Source organism: Lagopus leucura, unplaced genomic scaffold (assembly GCF_019238085.1).
Source record: "Lagopus leucura isolate 7727_CA_CO unplaced genomic scaffold, USGS_WTPT01 Super-Scaffold_100021, whole genome shotgun sequence".
In the NCBI taxonomy this organism is placed as follows: domain Eukaryota; kingdom Metazoa; phylum Chordata; class Aves; order Galliformes; family Phasianidae; genus Lagopus; species Lagopus leucura.
The window spans coordinates 7,450,051-7,465,731 of record NW_024962274.1 but is presented as its reverse complement, the minus strand read 5'-3'; the positions used below and the strand labels follow the sequence as shown (position 1 = coordinate 7,465,731).

The window sequence follows — 15,681 nt, the reverse complement described above, 5'->3', positions numbered from 1 at the left end:
CCGTAATGAGACAAAGTGGCAGGCAGAGAGGGTTGTTTTGTACTTGAAACTCCAAACTTGCATCACACAGAAAAAAAGATACTCACTCGCACAGCTTCACGTGAGGATGAAGTGCTCGTGGCCGCATGTGGACCCACTGGGTCACGACTACACCTTTCTCAAAGGAGAAACTTCCCAAACTGATGGTGCAATCAATAGTTAACAGGAAATCATGTGCGCTGAGAAGTGATTTCTATGCTAGCCAGACTGACCTCTCTGCTAACCTGCTATGTTCTCTGAATGCTGGCATTCTTATTTCTTTTTATCAGGAAAAATTACATTTTTTTCAGGAAATATGTGCCCAGTATTTTTCTTAGCTCCTTTTTTTTGCTAGCAATAGACCTGTTTCTGGTAGGCATTCCCTTAAAACAGTGTTAATGGAGGCACTGAAACAGAATATTACTCAGAGGGTGGTGACGCACTGGAACAGGTTGCCCAGAGAAGTTGTGGATGCCCCAGCCCTGGAGGCATTCAAGGCCAGGCTGGCTGTGGCTCTGGGCAGCCTGGTTTGTGGTTGGTGACCCTGCCCACAACAGGGGGGCTGGAACTGTATGATCTTTGAGGTCCTTTTCAACCCAGGCCATTCTACGATTCTACGGCATCACCCAGACTAAGATGTGGCATTAAAGTCCAGCAAATGGGTGTTCCACACATCCTCTGCATGTGAGCCTCCTGCAAGCAGGGTTCTCTTATTTAATTAAATACACGTGTACACATGAAAAGTAAAAAAAAAAATCTTGACTATGTTCTAAAAATATTTAAAGGAAGCAGAACCTACTGCAGATATAACTCAGGCACATCCTGTGGCTGTTTTGGCATCTGAACAAAGAGAAGATGTTTCTGCTGTTGGTCCCTCAGTGATTGCCCTCAGTGTTCACCCTAGTGGAGTCCATGTTGCATCCTAAAATCATCAGTGAAGGACGGCATGGAGGTTTGGGCACAAGTGAGAGATGCTACAAACACAGCAATCAGTTGGAGGCGGTAGGTCAATCCTGCTCCCTGCAGGGCCCAAGGCAAGCAGTCTTGTGTCCCCTGGCCACAGTGCGGTTCTCTCTAGGCTCACCTGGGGCAGGCAGCAGCCCGAGGAGATGGGTGTCAGACACCCACCTACAATGGGAACCATCTGTACATCGCTGCGCGGAGTGAAGCAGAGCAGCCCTGCAGGAACAGGAGTTTTCATTTTTCAAAACGATCTTCACTGTCTTACCCTTTCTAATAGTGATGAAGTGATTGTGTGGTTATTACAACAACATGACTGCTGCCACAGAAACAAACTGCAGTGTCTTAACCACAAAACTAAAGAGCCTGCTGCAGAGGAAGCTGCGCTCTGAGGAACTGCTTTCTCAGCTGTGAGCAATGAACCAGTTCCTCTGGACCCGCTGAGCTACAGAGGTCACACAGCAGCCCCAGTCTGTGTTCCCATAGAAGTGTACATGATGTCCCAAATCACTTTACAGGCAGAGAGTAGCTCATATTTGATGGCTTGAGGTCAAATAGCAGTTTTGTTATACTAGGAAACAAAGTGGGACTTTCTAAAGAGCCTCTTCCACTGATGCTGAAATACATTCCAAGGAGCCCACAGTTGCCAAGAAATCTCTTCTGTAGCAACAATATCCATGCATGAGCATGACTGAGATACCCTAGTGCAGACCCATCCTTTCAGAAAGTCCCTGTAAGCAAAAGGACTTCTCCACTGGCCATAGCCTTGGAGCATGTGGCCATGTGGCAGCACAGAAAGCTATTCAGGGCCCGAAGTCTGAGAGTAATCAAGGGATCTGTTTAAAGGGAGGGAAGAAAAGTTCTTTCTGCATAGCCACGGCAAAAACAGTCAAAACCCCAAAAACAGTTGGTCAAACAAAACAAAACAAAAAAAAAACAAAACAAAAATTCATCCTACTTGCAGTTATTAAATGCAGATTTTGAGGTGAGTCGCATCCCATACAGTCAGTACCAACTCTGGGCTGACACGGCTCACAAACACTCCACTGGAGTTTTAAAAGTTAAACAAATACAGCAGGAGGTTGTAGCTATTGACCGAAGGACAGGGAGCACGGGAAGCTGGTTTGCTAGCAAGCAAAGCTCTTGTGCTGGAGCCTCCAGTAATTAACAGCAACAAAACAAAAAATAAAATTTATGAGGGGAAGAAAAATCAAGCCCTTCCTGTTTAAGTGTTCTCTTTTCACATGTTTTGCTTGGAAGAGCCGCTTAAAATACAAACACAGACTGGGTCTCAAGCACAGAATAGAGTGGTGCTCTGCAAAAGCCATGCTCACATCCCAAATCATAGGAACGTGGATCAATGCAAGCCTTTTTTTGGCTCTCCCCAGTGCACACTCTGCTGGGACTGTCCAGCAAAGGAGGCAGCCCTGTGCTGCCTGGCACTGCTGGTTCCGGCACACACCTGCAAGGCCAACTGGCCGCTCCTGCTTGAGCACTGCTGTGGAGCTGAGCTGCCCAGTGATAGACCTGCATCTCCTTCCTGCTTCCTGACGCTGCGATGTCAGCTCCGCACAGGCTGACGGTACCTGGTCACATGTGTGAAGAGAGCTGCTGTGCTCGGTGCCCCCAGTCTCCCCGCTGGGAAGCGCTCCTGGTGCCTGCATCCACGTCACGAAGTCCCCACGCAGAGCTGAAGCCATGACCCAGATTTCAATGGCTCTCCAAGCTGTGCTTATGTATGTTCAGCATGGCTGTGTTTACTCTTTCAAATTGCAGATAAACTGCAAATTAAAGAGAACCCTGGGCCCTTCTTTCCCCCCTGTAGTCTAAATACCTTCATGTCTGCTTCACTGTCCTGGCTTTGTCTTCGTAGGCATTGTTGGGTACTTTAGAAGAAAACCTCGATCAAAGTTCAGACTTTTCAGATTGGTAGCAAGCCCTGGCATATCCTGGAACTGCAAGGCCCATGGCGGTTCTGTTCAGAGGACACACGGCAGACCTTATTCTAGCAGGACACAAGGAAATTCTCAGTGCTGACCACTCTATTGCAGCCCAGGGTTCCTCCCCCCCTGCTCAGATGCTTGCCACCAGCATTTGTGGGCAGCAAACAGGCCTCCGCAGAGCCTGCTGAAGCCCTGTACACATTAAAAAGCAAATGAATGGGTGGCTACTAAAGGGTTGTATTTTTTTTCCTCCAAAAATAACTCTCCCAATTTCTCACCCTGCACATTTCAGCTCAGCTCTGGACTGCCATTAATTTACACTTACTGGAAGAGAGAAGGAATTGTAAAGCTTCTTTGCAGAAATATTTCGCATTTTAGTACCTCATGTTGCTGACTTCCTTCGTGCCCCTGCCTGGAGGCCCAGCAAGGGCTGGGGGCACCTACACTGGTCAGAGAGTGCTCTCAGAGCCACATTTAGAAGCACCTGTCTGTGTGAGGCTGCCCACAGCTCTCTCCTCTGCTCCCCAGCCTAACTACCCAGCTCAGGGCTGCTCCGCTCCTCCAGATGGCACGGATGGGGCTGTGACGTCAAGTGGAAGATCTTTAAAATGCAACCTGTAGGATTTGCATCCTCAAAGATCTATGAAAAATGTAAATCTGCATTTTGGAGAAAAAGGAAAAGGTCACTTCTGAAACAGCTGCCATCTAAAGGCAGTGACAAAAGGCAGAGAATGGAGGGCAGGGTGCCCCAGGGAGGCAGCAAAGTGCGTTTCCCCACTTTGGCAAGCAGGGCTGGCACTGCAAGCTGCCTGGACTGCCCTGGCATGGCTCCAGAAAGCCCCGTGGTATGGCTGTGACCCAAAGGTATCCACACCTACAGGAATCCACCTGGTGATGCCAGTGCTGCAGAGTAGAGGCACTAGATTGTCCTTTATGGGCACATAAACACGTGCTTTGTTCTCTGTCACATTTAGTGCAGGCGATGACTTCACACACAGATGTAGATCAGCTCCATTTTAATCACAATCTGCCACCTTCCTTCTAGCATTCAAATTTATAGCAACATTAATAGCTCAAAAATAATAGTGTTTACTGAGCACTAGATTTCTGTAAATTGAGAGGAAGCAACAGTTCCTAACAAAGAGCCTAGAAATCAACAGAGCTTGAATGACTGCAAGTTTTTTCACCCTGATTAACATTTCCTTGTGTACGGGCAGAAAGTTTCCAATGCAGCTGTAAGAAAATAATTCCATGGATTATGTCACATCGATTCAAAGCAAAACTCAAATCCAAAGAGAAAGCAGAAGATCATTCCCTGCGCTCTTACAGAAAATATCACTGCCTCAATTAGGTGCTACAGATGCTTAGAGTAAACATGTTTTCCACTGGTTTTCTTAGAACCATACCCACTTAAATCTTCAACTTCAATACTCTTCTGCATGTTCATTTTTCATCCCATCATAGTGCCACGCCTCTGGGTGTTAGTGGTTGAGGGGATATTGCCAAGCAATGCAAGCCAGAAAGAGCTGGGATAACAAGGGAAAATATGGCCTTTACATAGTAAATAAACTTTTCAGCCTTGATCTTATGGCTGCTGTCAGCATAACTCAGAGGGGAAAAGAACAATCCAGTGCTAGTTCATTTCTTGGACCATGCAAATGTCCACCCTTCCAGTTTTCAATCTGCTCTCAATCCAATGGAAATAATGCACACAACGGAACATTTAGGCCTCCAATAAATCTCATTTTTGTGTGAAATCATGAGGATTCAGACTTTAAATTAGATTATCTTGAGTTCTAGAAAATCTAAGCAAACTGATGAAATAGTAAACAAATAACAGTAAGGTAGGAGTTGGTACCTCTGATGTCTGTAGATACAGACAGATACAGACTGCACATGTCACATGGATATGGAGACCTTCAGAATAACAGTGCAAGGCAGTGACCTTGTTGAGCACTCAACAGTGTGGAAGATGGATACCTCCTCACCCACAGAAGTGCTTTCCAGTGCTGGATGGGGTGATGCAGAGGCAAGAATGCTGGTGGTCCCCAGGGCCCAGCTGCACCGTGCTGCTCTCCAGGAACACTGTCACAAGTTGCTGCTGCATCTTTCTTCACCTGTTAAAGAGTGGGAAGTGGAGAGAGAAGGCAAGAAGTCAGTGAGTTTGTAGGTGTTACAGACACAGCTTGCTTTAGAGCTAAAAATCCTGGCATATGGCACACAGCATCTGGGAGAATGTTAATGGCCTGATATAAAATTGGTTCTCTTTTATTTCACTTTATCGGGACCATATTTGGTCACAGTGTGCTGTAATAAGATCTATTTTTGTAGCTTGTCTCTTAAATTTTAATCTGAGAGCAACATTTACAAACATTAAAACCTACCAGTTGTTTCTACAGTGCAGAGCTGCATGCAGATCAGTCAGTCACTGTATACATAAACATGTTACGTGCACGGGCTGCCACATTCTCCCAAAGGAATGTTGAAGAATTTTTTTTAGAGAAGAGGCTAGCTGATAGAGAAGGACTTTTCAGCCATTGCATTACCAGCTGTGGCTTGAGCTTCCATCACTGTCATGCTGCCACAGAGTGGCTCCCAGCAGTGCCCGCCATGCTCCTGGCCAGCCCAGGTCAAGCAGCAGCATCACCTCCCAGCCCTAGTTGGGATGTTTCTCTCTGGTGCTCTCCAGAAACTTTCCGCAGCCTTTGGCCAGCTGAACAGTTGCATATGAGAACAGAGGAAAGAGCCCAAATGTACTTCTGCAGACATGAGCAGGGTCTGCAAGAAACGCACAGGCTGATGAGATAGAATGAGAGTTCTTTTAACAGGAAAACCATGTTTTCTTTGGCCCACATACAGCTGAGAGCTTTCCAGGTGCTCAAACTTAAAGATCTAGCACAGTGTGAATTATCGAACAGCACAAAAGGAGGCCTGAGGAAATGATTCCTCCTTCCTCCCATTCAGCTCATGGCATGGCCGGCCCCAGCTGCTGCACCTCAGTTGGATTTTTCATCTGCTCTGAAAGGCTCTCACTTTCCCCTTCCCTTCCTTCCTGATGCAGAGTCCCCTGGGCAGGAGCAGCCCTGGCAGCTCTTGCTGTGAGGATGAGGTTGGCCGCTCAGGGCCTCATGCGGAGCACCAAAGCTCACACGCTCCTTCATACCACCAGCCCAGGCCACTGCCTGCTCACCCGTGGCTTCGCTGCTGGAAATCCAGGCAATTCATCTCTGCCTGCATTTACTGCAAGTGCTTCCTCTTAGGGTGAATGAGCTGCCGGGGGGGATTGCCCCGGGAAATCAGAGCCGAGACCATTTCCAGCAGCCGACACAGGTTGCTGCCCGGGCAGATGACTCAGTGCAGTGTTTAGTAACCAGTTTGTGTCTGCTACCACCAGTCCCCAACAACACCTTTTGCAGTGCAGCACCCAGGATTTCCTGCTGATGGGAAGCAGGGGGATTTCCTGCTGATGGGAAGGAGGGGGCACCTGCCAGGCCCTTCCCATCACTGCCAGCCCCTCAGTGGGCGATCTCCAGTATCACATTTCATGCTGGCTGCATTTCTTTCACGTGGGATTGTGCAAGTTGGGACTACTTGAACTCAGTTAATCACAAAAGAAAAGAAGAGAAAAAAAAAAGGCAATTTATCAGAAATTATCCAGACTAGTCTTTTCTTACACGCATTTCTTTCTTAGTCTCACTTAATGAGGGTGGAAACCACGTAGATTTGAAAAGGAGCCCTCACATCAGGCTTGGACTCACTGCAGAAGTTGAGCTTTGTGAAAGGAAGGAGCTAAAGTAGGGCAAAATGAAACAGGCAGAAGTGACATATGTTCCTCATCTACCACATAATTTTATAAGATGTTCTGTGCGAAGTGAGTTTTAAAAGCTGGCTGCAACCACTCTTCCCAAGGAATTTTCAAATGAAACCAGTAGGGCTTCAGCTTTGTGCTAATCCTCCGTACAGAAACTTGCTTTATTTGCCTTGCAGATGGGTAGTTGAGCTCGGCACTTCATTTCTATTCAAACCTCTGAGTGGAGCAGGAGCGGGGCGATGCCTGGAGCCTGCTGTGCACCCACTGCATCCAGTCTGCTCTATCTGGAATGGCTCAAGTGTGTGATTCCCACTAAGGCAAAATAATCTCACCTCATCCTGTTATACAGCTCCTCCAAGCCGTGGGGAACAGCCTCAGCAGTTGGTTTGAAACACCTCAGCACTGCAATCCCGAGTGAGTCCTTACGACACCCACAGGCAGCAGCAGCACAGCCAAGTGGAACTAAAGGAAAGTGGTGCCGAGTCAGCTCTCACTTCTGGCATTGGACTGAGGCGCTCAGTCTTTGCCCATCAGCAGCAGTAGGCCCCAGCTTCGGGCTGCAGGGACCTGCTGGGGCATACAGAGGTGCTGTGAGTACAGCTTATTGCCTTGGTACTCTGCAGGGTGGAACTGCTGCACAAGGTGGTGCCGGAGCTGCTGCTGTGGTCCTTAGCCGGTACACTGGACTGCTACGTCCTTCCTGTGCATTTATTCACTCTTCATTTAAAACAGCAGTGCTGATGACAGAACAGTCTGCCCTGGCCATTTCTATCACAGTCCTTCCAAAATATTTTGGCTCAGCCTTTGAATGTCTCTAGGGCCACTGTGCATCTGTCCTATCAGACCTTAAGGTGGGCCACGGGTGAGATTTCAACAACCACTCTTTTCTCCCATTTCAAGTTCTGGTTGGCTTTTTACTAAACTGAAACACAAAAGGTCACATTACTGAAACTTTCCTTAAAGTAGGAGGGTTCAGAACATTCTTGGCTCAGATATTTCTCCTGGGAACCAACGCCACAAACGTGCTCGGATGGGCTGCTGTGAAACCAAGCCTGGAGTCCCGGGCCCCTTACTGTGCGTGGGGAGCTGTGAGCAGAGCACCTATCCCATGGAGCTGCAGTCACCGGAGAGCATTTGGCTACTGCAGTGCATCCAGAGCACTGGCACCCAGCCACTGTTGTAACAGCAGACAAGCATCAACCTTTCAGCAACAGCTCCCAAAGGAAACATCTCATTCTAATTTCCTTGGTGGAGAACCGAATTCCCCTCCTCCCCAGGTCAAGTTTGATATTTTTTTTTCTACAAGAAACACTACATTCTGTAGTGGATGGGTAACCTGCCAAGCAACTCAACTCAAGCAGCTTTCTGTACAGCTTCTGCCGCCAGAGACACGAGCCTTCCCAGCACATTGCACTGTGCTGCCTTGCTATCAGTCAGGCTTCAGCTGAGAAGTATGGGAAATGTAACACATGCACAGGGGTATTTTGCTGTAACCAAGGAAGGCTTATGGCCACATCCAGGACACAGAATGTACAGAAGATTTTCAAAATTTGGGCTAAAGCTTATTAACAAAAACCTCCTGACTTTTGTCGCTTGCTCAGATCAGCCACAAGACATCAGGTGCGCGCAGTCTGTGAAACAGAGTTCAGCTCTTTGTTCTGAAATACAACCATGCGTGCCACAAATGAGAAGATTTTGTTTCTCTAGATTGGCGGTGACGCAAACAGACACCTGCCACATTTGCAACCAGCTCTTTAGGGAGGATGGAAAGCAGAGGAGAGACAGTGCTCATTCAGGTGGTGCAGATGGCCCTTCTAGTAAATCATCGTACTTGAAAGAAGGAACTAATCAAAAGGCTGTTTGAACAGCAGCAGTTCAGAAAACTGAGCTGGAAGCCAACCTCAGCAGTGTTTGAGACGTACGGAGAGAACTGACAGAGGTTGGGATGGATGCTGAGTCCTGGCTGTTTTGGCCACAGAACAGTACCTCCCAGGAACTAGAAAACCAGGGCCCTTGGACACCTGTAACTTGCTACACCAGGAGCAGGCAGTAGCCAATCCCACAGCTAGTCAGAATGCAATGTGTATCTTCAAATAAAGGTGATTTCAGACAAAATTAAAAGGAAGAGCACAATAAATACCTCCTTTGGAGGAGGTCACAGCAACATGATGAAGACTGGAAGCTCAGCTCTGCACCAGGAGCGAGATCTGCATGGCCTGGCAGAAGGCACAGCCCGCTCACACCACACGCCAGGCTGCCCCGAGAGCTGCTGCTGCTTTTGCAATACAGCGGTTATTGAAAAGCTCTCCGCAACACACACAGATACTGTCTTCTTTCGTGGCAAATGACCATTTCCTCAAAAATCAAACAAAAATTTGTATTGAGTTAGAGCTGGAAGATGATGACAGACTTCAGCAGGATTAAGCAATTTCTCTGAGCATTTTTGTGGGCTTAACTAAACCCAGAGATTACAAGGAGAAAGGAAAGAACCACCCCCAGATTTTCCACTTTTAAAAACCATGAAGAAACTTCCTGAAAGAAGTACAGAAGGTAAACAGACTCGTTACATATGACGTCCCTCAGCCCTGACCTCCCAGCAGCAACTTTTGGTTACTCCCATTCACATCAGTTCCTGGTATGGTTCTCTCCTCACCTCACAGATCCGGTTTCTGCTTTCAGAGCTTGTGAAAGAGAAGCCCATAGAGTCAGGACAGCAAAGCACAGCTAAGGACTGGCTTCCCAGCCCTGAGACACTGACCCAAACAGCAAACCTTTCCAGCAGCAGCCCTCCACCACCAGGGTGCTCAGCATAATGCCCTGGGGCTGGCCGGGACCTGCCCACAGGGCACACTGCCACCAGGCATCCTTCCAGGGGGCCAACTAGCTGCTGCTCCTGCACAGCACTGGGGGAAGCTGCAGCCTATGAGTCAACCCAAGTCACAGGGGGAAAATCCTCACACGGGGCTTAAGATGTCAGATGGACAGATTGCACTGGCCCCACAATGGGGAGCTCAGAGAGATGCGCCTCACCTGCTGCTTCTGGAGCTCTGTGCAGCCCTGTGGGCAGCAGAGGTGGTGGTGTGAATGAAGGCACGCATGGATGCCAGGAGCATGAGCCTGAATGGTGCCGAGTGCTTTTGAGAGGTTAGGAGAACATGTGGTTGTCTAGCACAGAAAATGACACTGCAGAATGAGATATGAGCCCTGCCAGGATGGATTTAGCAGTATTTATGAAGTGCCCATCAGTGACGTACTTGCTGTCGAAAAGAATCATACACTATGCCTGGACACTAGAAGGATGGTCAGAGATCAGCTGAGGCTCACTAAGGAGCTGTGCATTTCCACTCAGAAGACTAGAGCTGGGACTTTAATGGTCTGTGTGGCCTGTATACATCTAAGGATTTACTAATGACTGTTACAATATAAATTAGTATTGTGTGCCCATGTGCATAAAAACGGTACATTAAATTCAGGCCTTGATATTCTCACAGAATCCTGGCACAGACAGACCGAGAGCCCCTACTCCCACCACTGCTCTTGCCATCCTCTAGTTCATTAGCAGACATTAGAGCAGAGATGTTAAGGCCACTGGGGGTTTCAGTCACTCCTCTATGGCCACACAAGCCTGTGGGTTTGTTTCCACTGCAGGCACTGCAAGTGGTGCTCGTACACAACGCCTGGTTCAAGAGGTTCATGCAGCCGGTCTCACTGCAAGCACATCTGTGAAACTGTCATGCTCTGACAGTTCTTGCAAGGACCTGAACATCAGTGAACCACCAAAGGCTCAAATAGTAAATTAATACATTCTAGGATATTAGATCTAGTTAGATATCTAAAAAGTGAAGTAAATAGTGATGTCTCAAATACAGACAAGCGAAAAAGTCCACAAAGATTTTCTAAACAAGTCTGGGAAGTCAGATTTACCTCACCTCTTAAGTAGCAGTAAAAGAGGAAATAAATGTGGGAGGGGACAGGACAGATAAGCACCTCTTCCGCTCTTCAAACTCCCAGCAGGCACAAAGCAGACTGCGAGAGCATCAGAGTGTGCTGGAGGTCAGGCTGCGGGCCGCAGTGACACCAGGAGCTCCGTGCAGCACTGAGTCGCAGACCTGCTGGAAAAGGATGGGGTGCAGGAGGTCCTAGGGAGCAGCCAGCCCTGCTGCAGGCTGGGCATGGTGCAGGACACAGCCCTGGGGAGAGGCCATGCCCCAGCCCCATGTGGGCAGCTCCGGGCAGCCATGGGTTTGGCTCTGCAGCAGTAGGTGCGTGCTTTCCATTTCGCAGCAAGCCCCCACATCTGTTTCATTATTTGCAATTAACAGCAATTGAGCCGTGCTCGCTCCTTCAAGGACACCGCTGTGCTGATGCTTTCCTGCACCGCATACTGAACTGATTTAGAGGGTGAAAGAAATCGAGTTTGGCAAGTCCGTACGCTGGGGTTTTGGCAACGTGACAAAACTTCCTGACGAGATGGACTCATGGAATGCCCTTTCTCCTTTCCCTTGCTGTTCTCCTCAGCCCAGGCATCTGTAAGCACTTTGCACTGGATCGTTTGGAAGTGACATTTGGAATAAGTTAGACTGTAAGTAGAGCGCAACCTCTGCTGATAATAGAGACATGCTGGCAGGTCACCTGGGCGGCCAGGCCGGGTTTGTCCCTGAGGAGGAGAGGCAGCTGATAAATTCTAATAGGCAACAAAACCATATGGGAAATTAATCTACCTGTCATTGACAATCATTGCTTCACCCTCTGCTAATACTGCTAAGCCAAGCGACTGCAGAGAACAAATTGCACTGCTGGAATACTCGTGCAAAGTGGCTAACCAAGAGAACACAGAGACAAGTCTTCTGTGTATTTTGGTTGTGGTAAAGTATTTATCATTCGGATTTTGCTCAGCTCTCATTTCTGCTGTGTATAATCCAAAAGACACTGTATATATTAATAATAAGTGATTAAAGCACAGAGAAAAATCCATTACTGGCTGTTTCAAGTCTCTGCTCATTCTTCAAACGTTCGAATGGGCTCTGAGTGGTGGCTGGTAAAAAACACATGGAACAACAGAGATGGATCCTCGAACTGTAATTGGCACCTATCCACCGACCCCATGTAAGGGGAACAGGAAGACCTTCCAGCAGAGCTCCTGAAGACCAGGCTGCACAGCAGGGGTGGAGGGCTGGCACTGACCAGCACTGGCCTCAACAAACACATGGCAGTGACAGGGCTCCAGTGCACAGCCCCAGGCCCACTTGCCTCTCGCTCCCATCCCCAGATAGATTTGCCAAGTTTTATCAACCTCCATCACGCCTCAGCCCCTTCTTATGCTGTGGAGGATGCAAAAGTATTTCTGCGTCACAGTACAGTCCTACCTCTTCCTTCTTTGCCTCAGAAATACATGCAGTGACACCCAAAAATATACATTCCAGCATGAAAACAAGATATGCAAGCTATTTAATAAAAGATATTAAAGTGAGAGAAAAGCATCTGTCCTGCAGCAAGGTTTCTCTTGGTTTCCCCAGCACGGCTTTGGGGTGAATCAAGGACGCAGGCTCGGCAGCAGCCGGCAGTCAGCAAAGCACAGCACAGCCGCACACCCTCCAGCACAAAGCCAGGGTGCTTCCCAGAACTGCACAGAGAGCAGGCAGACAGCCCCAGTGCCAGAGAGCCCCACAGCCGCAAAGGATGGCAGCCCTGCAGGCTGGGGACATGGAACTGTACAGCTGATGGTGTTTCCAGCAGTCCCGCAGGGCACCACACAGCCGGGGCACAGCCCTGTCACCCCACACCGACAGCTTCTCAATGTGTTTGTCATCACAGCTCACCACCATACTTACGTGAGCTGTTTTGCTTTGCCTCTTTGTGGAGACCTGGTATTCAAAAAATTTATCGGAGACTGAAGAGCTTCCTTTGAGGAGCTGGGATTTGCTGGCATTTCTGGCTGGCCGCACTCAGACTATGTTTTCTGAAAAGTTTTCAGAGGGTTTCCTATTTTCTTTAGTAAGAAACAAAGACGAGTTCAGTTTTCATTGGTGAAGCGCTATTTCACTGAGACCTTTTTCCTCCTATTATTAAGAAAAAGAGCAAGAGTTGCAAGTTTGTGAGTTTGTCTTTTCAGTGGCCCAAGCTGGAAGGACTTCAAGGGTTTCTAACCTTAAAACCATGGTGATGACTTTTCCAAATGCCACTGGCATCGTCAGCAGCAGGTTTTCATTTCCAGAAGGGAGCCTTACGCTTGCTGTCCCCAAGCAGGGCTTTGCTGGTCATGGCAGCACTAATCCTATAGATTCCATGAGAAAACAGCAGCACAAGCAAGTCCACTTGCAACAGCCCTACATGAGAGGAGGACGGGCACAGCCACCCCTGTGCACCACAGGAAGAGCAGTGCAAACAAGGTGAGAAACAGTGGGGATGGCACTGTGCAAAACTGTTCGGTCTGAGACTCCAATTCCTGATGTTTTTAGGATCTCTGTTCAATGGCAAATGATTTATGCACAGTGGAGCTCCTAATGCATTTTTGCAAATAAGATTTACTCCTTTTTCTGTTGACCTACTTCCAGTCAGGCTCGGTATTAAAGAAATCTTTCAGAAGGCACTAAATGCTGTACATACTATACACTAAATGCTGGTTTGTTTGTGCCTCCCATCCCCAACAGCAAGAATTAGAAACTGAAGCCTCAATAGGATTTTTATAAAGTCTAATTCCTGATAAAATCCTCTGTTTTCAGGGGCTTAGAACTGCACAACTGCAGTCAATCACATTGAGTTTTTTTCCCCCAAGCCAGGTGTCTGCCTAAGGCTGAACTTTTCGAGAAAGTTTTAATGGGAATGTTGCTGTCAGGAAGAGGAAGGAAGATGAAAGCTCTTGTTTCTGTTAAAACCTCACAGCTGCTTATCTGGATGAGGAGCAGCACTTGGACACCACGATGAGGATGCTCACATCCGCCTCCACTGTTTCCAGAAGTACGTCTGTCAGTCGGAGCACATTGCACACCCCTACAGGAAGATGCCTGTGACGTTCTGGGGAGAAGCACTCATCCCCATCCTTCCTGATCTGCCGTCTTCAAGGGAACAGAGGGAGCTCCTGCTGCTGCTGCTGCCTGCTCCAGGTGCTTGCTCTATCCTCTATGTCAGCTCCCAACAGCAGTGAGCCAAAAATGCTGAGGACAAAGTGCACCCGCAACACAGCAGGGCATTGTGCAGCAGGCCTGGTGGGGTTCCAAAGAATGAAGAATAGGTTCCTAGGTTTTTATTTACAGGGTATTAAAAGTGGAAAGCAGCTTAACACTGACATGATGACCCAGAAAACACGCTGCTCAGTTTTTCCATCAAACTTCATTAAACAAAACTTACATCGAAGTCAGCTTCTTACAAAACCCATAGCACAACCACGTCCTTCTCAGAGGACATCATCCACGTAATGCTTTCCAGCAGTTCTGCTGTTCACAACAAATCGAATCCTGACCCTACAAGTGAGCTGTGAAAAGGGGCACGAGTCTCCTGACACTGCCCAGAGATCTCTGCCTGTTCTTGTCAGGGCAGTGGGCTCCTAACGTGCAGGCCCAAGACCACAGGTAGGGCTCCAGGCACAGCACGGGCTATGGCAACACTATGGCTGCAGGGAGCAGTGCGCTGCCTATCTCAAACCTGACCCCATCCTCCCAGCACAACCTGGAGCAAGGGCAGCCTGGATGTAGCTGAGCAGTAAACTCCACAAACTGCTGGAGAGGCACTGAGGATGGGTCCCAAACAGAGCAGGGGAAAAGCAACTTCTATCTGAAACCAGGGAGATGAAAAGAGGAAGAGCAACCCTTTGCTGTACTTTGGGCTCAGCAGCAATACATCCTGGGCTCCAGGCTGCAGCACAGCGCTGGCAAATTGAGTTTTCAAGTAAACATTGCCCCAAGTTCTCAAAATGAGGGAAGCTTTACAACATCACTGCAGTCCTCCTTATGCCAGTGGCCATCCTCCCAGCTTACCCTCAGACAGATAAGAAACTGTCCTGCCTGACTTCCAAAAGGTAACATCACCTGCTTTTAGTTAAATGATAATATAAGGCTAAGTGCCACTTCCAGTTTTTAAGAAAATACTGGTATAATGCAGATATCTCGTCATAAGGGACCCTGAGTGGTCATCGAGTCCAACCCCTGGCTCCACACAGGATCACCCAAATCCTATCTCTGAGAGCAGAGTCCCAACGATCACTAAGCTCTGACAGCTCAGGGCTGTGCCTGCTGCCCTGGGAAGCTGTGGTCCTTGAACTTAGCACACGCTGCATCCAGACACGAGCTCCAGAACAAGCCTTTCCTTTACAGATTAAGCACCTGATCTCCCAACAGAAGCCCTAGACAGTCCAGTTGGACTTCACTGCTGACTGGCAAAGCAAAGAGTTGCTCATGGCAGGAGTAATTCTATGTGAGAACTCCAGACAATTTGAGATAAGAAAAATTAAAACTGAGCTGTCTGAAGAAGAAACATCTTTTTCTGATCCAGAAATGTCTGAGGTCTAAAGCTCCTCTTCTCCTGTTCCTCCAGGACAGGAACAAGGCACAGCTCACAATGCTGTTGTAACATCAAGACAGGAAGGAAGGCAAAATCTCAGACTGAATTTGTATTTTGTCTCTCAGAAGAACATGGAAGCAGTGGTTCTAACATCAATTTGATGATTTTCTGTAAAAAAATCAAGTTCCAGATTCTTAGCTGTACAGTTACACAAATTTATAACAACAAAATACAGTTAGTTTCAAGAGACAGATTCCCTTCTGAAATCATTTAACTGGCACTTCCTGATTCACACTGCTATCCAGCATGAGTTGCACTGTGGCAGTGCTGATCCCGCCCTATGGGAATCTGTTCAATCTATTGGGAAACCTGAAAATCACGTTAGAGGTGCAATGCATTGCCAGAACATGGGCTATATCTTATTGATGGGCAGGTGCATGCTGCAGCTTAGCT

The 15,681-nt window shown here is 48.0% G+C and overlaps 1 protein-coding gene across 1 annotated transcript in view; it reads right to left on the bottom strand.

The window, feature by feature from the left end:
- FAM124B (family with sequence similarity 124 member B) overlaps window positions 1-15,681 on the bottom strand; it is a 67,403-nt gene that overhangs the window by 33,766 nt on the left and 17,956 nt on the right. Inside the window, exon 2 of the mRNA XM_042878071.1 lies at window positions 4,902-5,038. Coding sequence (XP_042734005.1) covers window positions 4,902-5,038 — 137 coding nt within the window. The remainder of the gene's footprint in view (window positions 1-4,901; window positions 5,039-15,681) is intronic.